Source organism: Trichosurus vulpecula, chromosome 8 (assembly GCF_011100635.1).
Source record: "Trichosurus vulpecula isolate mTriVul1 chromosome 8, mTriVul1.pri, whole genome shotgun sequence".
In the NCBI taxonomy this organism is placed as follows: Eukaryota; Metazoa; Chordata; class Mammalia; order Diprotodontia; family Phalangeridae; genus Trichosurus; species Trichosurus vulpecula.
In genome coordinates this window covers 71109822-71118305 of record NC_050580.1, presented here as the reverse complement: position 1 = coordinate 71118305, position 8484 = coordinate 71109822, and the positions used below count along the sequence as shown (strand labels likewise).

Here is an 8484-nt window from a genome sequence, read left to right as displayed (position 1 = left end):
TGATTAAACTCATAGTATTTACATTGGCTCCACCACCACATTCAAATAATATTTATTAAGTACCTATCATATACAAGTCTTGTGCTAAGTACTGAGAGAGATATAAAGATGAATTAGACACAGTCCTTACCCTCAAAGAGCTTACAGTATAAGACAGGAGATAAGACTAGGATATAAACCACCAGTGTTTAATGCAAAGTTATATTCTCCACTTACACACTTGTTGCAAAGTGTTATGTGAGATCTGAGGAGGAAAGAATTACCTAAAGTGGGGAAGCAGCCCTGTAAAGCTTCATGGGGGAGGTTAAATTTAAACTTTGTCTAGAGGTTGGGTAGGATTTCCTCAGACAGAGGTTTGGAGTCAAGATGAGGTATATTCCAAATATCGGGAACAGTGTGAACATGAAAACAAAGAGGCTGAAAAACAAAGGATTCCCTTCTTTTTCTTAATTTTGGTGGGGGCATGGCAGGGCAATTGGGGTTAAGTGACTTACCCAAGGTCACACAGCTAGTAAGTATGTCAAGTGTCTGAGGCCGAATTTGAACCCAGGTCAAGGATTTCCTTCTGAAAGGGCGAACATTCCAAATGGGCTCAAGTGTAAAGCTTATAAAGGGGATGATGAGTAAAATTCATTAAGGCAAATAGAGGCTTCATATATGGAAAAAAGTCCTCCCAATTAGAAATATCCAAAAATGGAACGGGCAGTTGTTTCTCCCTCACTGGAGGCCTTCCATCAAAGGCAAGATGGCCAGAAGGGATTCTTCTACATTAATGGATTGGCCTAAATGGCTTCTGAAGTCTCACTGAATTCCGAAATTCTGTGATTCAATGCCTTTGTATCTAAGGGGTAACTTGTAACCTTGGAAAGAAGTCATAACCAGTAATTTGATGAATATTTTGGTCACAATAACTATTGAAGACGACAAAAATACAAACCAGGACTCCATCCTGAGCAGTCTCTGTTTCTGCAATGAAGATGGTAGAGTAGCAACAAAGGAGGCAGAAGAACCAAACCATTCTTAGACTGTCTACATTAACTTAACTTTTGGTTAATTAAATTATACTTTCAATGTGCAATCTTAATATTAGTGTCCAACAACAGAGGAATTAATGATCCACTGGAGAAACTAGATCACAACCATATTCCCACTCTTAAAGTAAATAAGGCCAGAAGACCAGAGATAGGACATTCATGTGTTGAGTAAATCCTCCATGGGAGACTGATTAAAAGATATGGACAAGAATCTCAAAAATGAAAGTTTGGAAGAGCTCAGAACTGCTTTGGCCCAGGAAGTACCTATATTGATAAGATCACAGACACTTAAAAAGATCCAAAGTCTGGTGTCAAAAAAAGTCAGAGCTCTTCATTCAAAGCTTTTATACTACTTCTAAGTTTTTATTATGTCTTTCCTTCTATTGTCCATTAAGTTCTTCAATCTGTCTATGTTTATTTGATACCTCATTTTTCAAAGCATGTGAGAACTAGAAAAGATGTTGGAGTTCATCTAGTTTAAGAGATCAAATGACATTGACACTAAGCCAACAGAATAGCTGCATAACTTTGAACATTATGGAAAAGCTTAGAGAGAAATGATTAGGACATGCAACAATATTCCTATTCAAATCACCAACTTTTTTCTCATCCAAATCTGCCTTAAAATTAACATATTTTCTGAAGTGTTTCTATCTTAATTATTTCCTGAAGGGTTTTTAACCATAAAGATGAGGTGGGATTGAGAAGTGACAAGAAAAAAAATTAACTTCTCACTTAAGCACTGAGCCAAGGTTTTACCTGATAATTATTTAGGAGTTGTTTGTTTCTCTTAAAGGGTTCTCTCTGTCTCTCTCCATATATATACACTACATATATATACATATATATACATATATACATACATATATGTACACTACATATACACATATATTCACATATATGACACAAATATATACACATATTTATGTTACATATATGATGAATATGTGTATGCACAAGTATATACATATATGGCTAGTTACTAGACCTATGATTTCATTAATATAAGGAAACCCCCAATGAGGAAACTACCCCTATGAATGCAGGTCTGCACTTTCTCTGCAATTTATAGTCTTAGAAAGCTGTCAAGAACACTACGTAATTTGCCTAACGTCAGACAGAGAGTAAATATCAGAAATTACAACTGAACTCAGGTCTATCCCATACATTGTACCACATTACTTCTTAAATGATGTATATAGAGAGAATATATGTATTTATGTGTATATGTATATATATTTAAATATAAGTTATCCCTTCTGTGTGGTGGGCACAGCACCCCCATGATCTGGAAAATCCATATAAAATTTTTTAGCCCTCCATTCATATCAGAGAAGAAGTCTCAATTTTTATTTTTCTTTTATGAGATGTTTACAGTACCTTATCATAAAATTTTGGTTAAGTATTTGGTCATAGGCTATATGCAGGTCAGTGTTAAGTAAAAATATTTTTTGTGTCATCTGCTGGCCTTCACATGTCATCTGAGGCTTCCACAAAACTCCCAAAAAATTCCCGTTTAATTTCTTATGCAAATCCATAATACATCAAAACTGCAATGGGAAAATCATGATGTGGAAGGGATAACTGTATGTGTGTATGTATATATATATACATATATATACATACATACATACATATACAAACTCACTTAAATCTCTAATTTTGTAAGTACAAACTAGGTTACTATAATTAATGGAATAGGGAGAACAATGAAAGAATATCTGTTAAACATGCATGTTGCATAATTTCTGATTTACATGGTAAAACTCAGCCCTATAAGGCAGTACAGTTCAGGCCAAATCCCTAACTTGTTTAAATTAACTAGATAAGCACATTAATTTTCCACTTCATTTCAAGTTATAGTCAAAGAACATGAGCTAAGAGATATTTGGTTTGACCTGAATTATTTTAACTTAACTTTGGACACATGATATTTTTAATGTATTAAAAGCAGACTGGAATACTATTATGAGAAAAGAAAAGATAAGAAGTAACGCAATTGGTCTCAAAAAAAAACACCAGGAGCTGGGAAAGGAATCTGGAATCATAACTTTTCCTCAGGTGAGGGGAGGTTAAAAGAAAAATAGAGCAAAGAGTAGCCACCACTTTTAATCAATTTCATAAAAGATTTTTGAGGGTAGATATTGGGAGGTCTTCCAAATAATTTGGTAAGAGCAGGTCCTCATATCAAAAATAGCTACGCAAGAGTCCGTGTCATATCCCTTGGGCACAGAGAAGCTGTCAATGAGAGAAAAGAGAGAAGTGAGTCAGTTTACCATCAATATTTCCCACTATATAGTCAATCTGATCATGAGGGCTATCAATCATTTTATTATTATTGCCCCTGTTACTGAGCACCTCCACTAAAGCCCTACTCCAATGGCTAAATCATCCACAGTTCCTTCAACAGATCTTCATCTAGCCTGAGCTGGAAGCCCTTCACTATCCTGGTTGCCCTCTTCTGTATACTCTACAGCTTCTCAATTACCCTCCCCAAAATGTGATGCCTAGAGCTGAACACACTAGGCTTGAAGATTTAGAATTGGAAGGCACCTTAAAGATCATCTACTCGAACCTCCTCAACCTCCTTATTTTACTGATGGGGAACCTGAGATCCAAATGGGAGAGGTAATTTGACCAAAGTCACAAAGAGCCTGGATTTTGGCTAGGGTCTTCTGCTTCCAAATCCTGCTCTCTTTCCATTTCAATATTCAAGATAAAGTACTGCAGAACTATGACCTCCATATTGGGGAACCCTATGCCTCCTTTAATGCAGCCTAGGATGGCATGAGCTTATAGTGCACCAAAAAAAGCCATTCTTCTTAAGATGGATGCCTAACCATGCCACAGTTAAGGTGGGTACAGAGCCAGAAATTGTCTCAGAAGAACAAATGGGTGGTGAAGGCAGATCCAGAGCAGGGGAAGTTCTCTTTAGCAGCCTGGATGGGCCCAATCTAAGGTCTGTAGCCACCAGGAGGTCAGGGAAGCTGTACAATGCTCACAGGCATCTCTATGGGGTCATTTGCAAGTGGAGGCCTCACAAGTCTGCACATAATGCCCATTGTGCCGGACAGAAGAAAACCAAAAGTCCTGAGTGACAGTGTGTAGATTTATTTTAAGCCCTATATATTGGGGCAAAAGTTCATTTTTTTTTCAAATCCAAGTATAATTTCACTTTTCTGCCTATTAAATTTCAACTTATTCAATTCAGTTAAATGCTAAGATCTTTCAAAGTCTTTTTTTCAATCCTGGCTCTGATCCTACATGGGTTGGGAAACTGACCTAGTTTCCTATCATCTGATAATCTAATAAGCAGCCTTTGTGTATGTCATTGATTGCACAGGACTGATCCCTGGGGCACTCCCCTGGAAAACTTTCCAAATTAATACATTGAACAGTCAACAAACATTTATTAAGGGTTTTTCTATGTGCCAGGAATTGTGCTGCACACTGAGGATACAAAAAAAAAAAACCTTAAAAATTCCCTGCTCTCAATGAGTTCACACTCTAATGGAATATATAGTCATTAATTATTATTCTTTGGGTCAAACCATTTAACTGGCTCTGAATTCATCCAATTGTACTAGCCTATACCTCTCCATCTTGTCTAGCATGAGACACTTTGCTAAAAATCTAGGTAGGTTATATTGCTTTAATCATTCATAGATTTAGAACTGGAAAGGACCAGAGGCCATCTAGTCCAATTTCCTCATTTTACAGATAAGAAAATGAGGCCCAGACTGAATGACTTGCCCCAGGTCACAGAGGTAGTAAGCAGCATCTTAACTGAGGTCTTCAGTCCCCTGATTTACAATTTAGTAAAGCTGTCAAAAAAGAAAATAAGATTGGTCTGGTATAATTTATTTATGATCACTGCTATCTCTTCCAGTTATTCACTGACCAATGTGATCTATTTCTTTCCCACTACCCCTTTTCTTCAATGGATTATTTTTTTAGGTCCAAAATTAATCCTCTAATCAGTAAAATAGCCAACAATTCCAGAGGACCATTGATGAACTATACTACTACTAATGAACTAATATGCAGAATGAGACACTTTTTTTTTGGACATGGCCAATATGGAGAATTTGTTTTCCTTGACCACATAATTGTTACAAGGGTTTTGGTCTTTCTTTTTCTTTAATTTTTCTTTTCAACTTGGGATGAGAAAGAGAAATATATAAATAAAAAAAATTTTTAAAGAGAGAAAAATATTAATGCTTATTAACTGAAAAATAAGTCAATATTAAATTTTTTAAAAAACTAATTCTCTGGCAATTCCAGGTTGTCCCCAAGCAACAACTCAAGTCTAGCCAGGAAAGCATCTCCTGAAATATGTGGTCCATTGAGCCAGGTGCTCGCCGGGAAGTGAAGGCAGTCCTGGAACGCAAAGCCTGCTGGGAGATGTAGTCAGTGCTCGGAAGCAGGGCTCAGAAGTGGGAGAATTTAGACACGTTCGGCCCCGCCTCCTGAGTTCCTGAAGACTCGTGAGAGTCTGAGCACGCACGGGGCGTGTGCCGAGAGCCGAGCGCTGAGGTGCGGTTGGAAGTTGAGGTCGTCAGTTGGTCGAGCTCGCACACGTGACCCAGGAAGTAAGCAGCCCTCCAGATGGAACCGCCCACAGCCGAGGAAGACAAGCACTGCCCAAAGGTGGAGGGCCTTTTTGAAATCCCTGATGAGCGATTCGACTGCCTTCGTTAGGATAGCCTTGCAGCGCAGGAAGGGATTTTCGGATTTGGAAATCATCTTACAGCGATGAGTTTGGAGAAGAGAAGCGTACCGTATCACCAGATGAAGACTCGTGATGACTCCCCACCCGCGGCCCGTCCAATGAGAAGAGAGCTCCCACGTGAGAAAGGAACCGAAAGCAAAGACCCCTCCAAAGCCACCGGCACCACGAGGAAGCTCGTCGGACACAGCATCCAGCCTCACATGCGGCAGGAGCTCATCAGGCTTATCGCAGCAAAAAGAGAAAAGGAGTATGTCAGCTTTCATAAGTTTAGAGTCTTTGTTGGAACGTGGAATGTGAATGGCCAGTCTCCAGACAGTGGGTTAAAACTGTGGCTGAATTGTGATAGAGACCCTCCAGACATTTACTGCCTCGGATTCCAGGAGCTGGATTTGAGCATGGAGGCCTTCTTCTACTTGGAATCCACCAAAGAGCAGGAGTGGCTGGCATCTGTGAAACAGGCCCTGCATTTCAAGTCCAAGTATAAAAAAATACAGCTAGTCCGCCTGGTTGGCATGATGCTGCTGGTATTTGCCAGAAAAGAGCATTGTATGCATATCCGGGATGTCGTGACGGACACTGTGGGAACGGGACTCATGGGGAAAATGGGGAACAAAGGAGCTGTTGCCGTGAGATTTATGTTCCACAACACTACATTTTGCATCATCAATTCCCACCTGGCTGCCCAGGTGGAGGATGTCGAAGGTAGGAATCAGGATTACAAAGACATCTGTGCCCGGATGAGTTTCCTTGTCCCAAATCAGGGGCACCTGAATATCATGAAACATGATGTAGTCATTTGGTTGGGAGATTTGAACTACAGGCTTTACATATATAATGCCAAAGAAGTGAAAAGGCTTATTAATAGGAATGACCTTCAGAAGCTCTTAAAGCTAGACCAGCTGAATATTCAGCGTACAAACAAGAAAGCTTTTGCTGACTTTACAGAAGGAGAAATTAGGTTTATCCCCACATACAAGTTTGACAGCAAAACAGACCGATGGGATTCCAGTGGGAAGTGCAGGGTTCCAGCATGGTGTGACCGAATCCTTTGGAGAGGGGCAAACGTTAATCAGGTCCGCTACCAGAGTCACATGGGCCTAAAAACCAGTGACCACAAACCGGTCAGTTCACTGTTCATCATTGGAGTGAAGGTTGTAGATGACAGGAAATACCAAGCCATATTCGAAGACAGTGTTCAGCTCATGGACAGAATGGAAAATTACTCTCTCCCTTCAATAGCACTCAGCAGGAAAGAATTTTTGTTTGAAAATGTGAAATTTCGGCAACTGCAAAAGCAGAAATTCCAGATTACCAACAATGGTCAGGTTCCCTGTCATTTTTCCTTCATCTCTAAGCTTGGTGACAGACAGTACTGTAAACCATGGCTTCAAGCAAAGCCTCGTGAGGGCTACTTGGAGCCAAATGAGACATTAGACATTTCCTTGAGTGTCTATGTTAGCAAAGATTCTGTGCCAGTCCTGAATTCAGGGGAAGATAATATTAAAGACATTCTTATCCTTCACTTGGATCAAGGCAAAGATTACTTTCTGACCATCAGTGGCACTTATCTCCGTAGTTGTTGCGGCACTTCCTTGGAAGTTTTGTGCCAAATGAGAAGACCAATCAGAGAAGTTCCTGTTTCCAAACTCATAGACTTGGAGGTGACTCCTTTGGAGGACAGTGTCAATGAAAAACCCCTCCAAATTCCCAAGGAACTCTGGCTCTTAGTGGACCACTTATATAAGCATGCCTGTGACCAGAAGGATTTGTTTCAGACTCCTGGATCACAAAAAGAAGTTCGGCAAATTATTGATTCTTTGGATACTAGCATTCTTAAGACAGTACCTGGCAGTAATCACTCAGTAGCTGAAACACTCCTCATCTTCCTGGAAGCTCTGCCAGAGCCTGTTATCTGTTATGAACAATATCAACGATGCATTGACTATTCACATGACTTCCAACTCAGCCAACAGGTAATTTCGCACCTTCCACAGTGCCACAGAAACGTTTTCTGGTACCTTATAGCTTTCCTTCGAGAACTCTTAAGGCACTCTGAAACTAACAACATTAATGCCAATATGCTTGCCAATCTTTTCTCAAGTCTTCTGCTGCAGCCTCCACCCAATCTAAAGGCAAGACAGAACAATCACCAACGTGCTGTCCAGTTTCTCTTGGGCTTCTTGTTTGGAGGTGATAAACACTAACTCTTCCTCTCTCATTTTGCCATGCTCACCTCCAAATTCCAGGACAGAGGAATCTCAGGCTGTGAATGTTCAGAACTGATTTGAGAGCATTCCTCTTTGTCTCCAAAGGGATCTACACTCCAGCTTTTTGGCTGTTAGCTTTTGAAAATCTATACCTTACAAGTACATTAGGGAAAGTGAGTCTTCTCTTAGGAACCCCTTGATCCACAACACACTAACAACATATCCTGTACATCGGAGGACTTAAGACTCATCATGTTGCCAAGCCAAAGAATCCCATGTTTTGATGTTTTGTGCTTTATCTGTGTGGGGCAAAGAGATCTGTATTCACAGTCCAAAAAAAAAAAAAAGTCCAAGATGAATTCCAGCCCTGGAGTGAAGGTAGCATACAGAGTCATTCTTGGCACAGAAGTTCCTCATTATGGATGCTGTGCTTTTATTAATGCAGCTTAAGGTAGTCTTGGTCCTTTTTGGCCACAGCGCCACACTGTTGATTGATAATGAGCTTGCAGTT

The 8484-nt window shown here is 39.8% G+C and overlaps 1 protein-coding gene across 1 annotated transcript; it reads left to right on the top strand.

Moving 5' to 3' along the window:
* Positions 1-2455: 2455 nt before the first annotated feature.
* On the top strand, positions 2456-7970 carry LOC118829544 (inositol polyphosphate 5-phosphatase OCRL-like). Its single transcript, XM_036736524.1, has 2 exons — positions 2456-2461; positions 5736-7970. Exons 1-2 carry the CDS (start codon positions 2456-2458, stop codon positions 7968-7970), a joined length of 2241 nt encoding a protein of 746 aa, XP_036592419.1.
* The last annotated feature ends 514 nt before the right edge of the window (positions 7971-8484 follow it).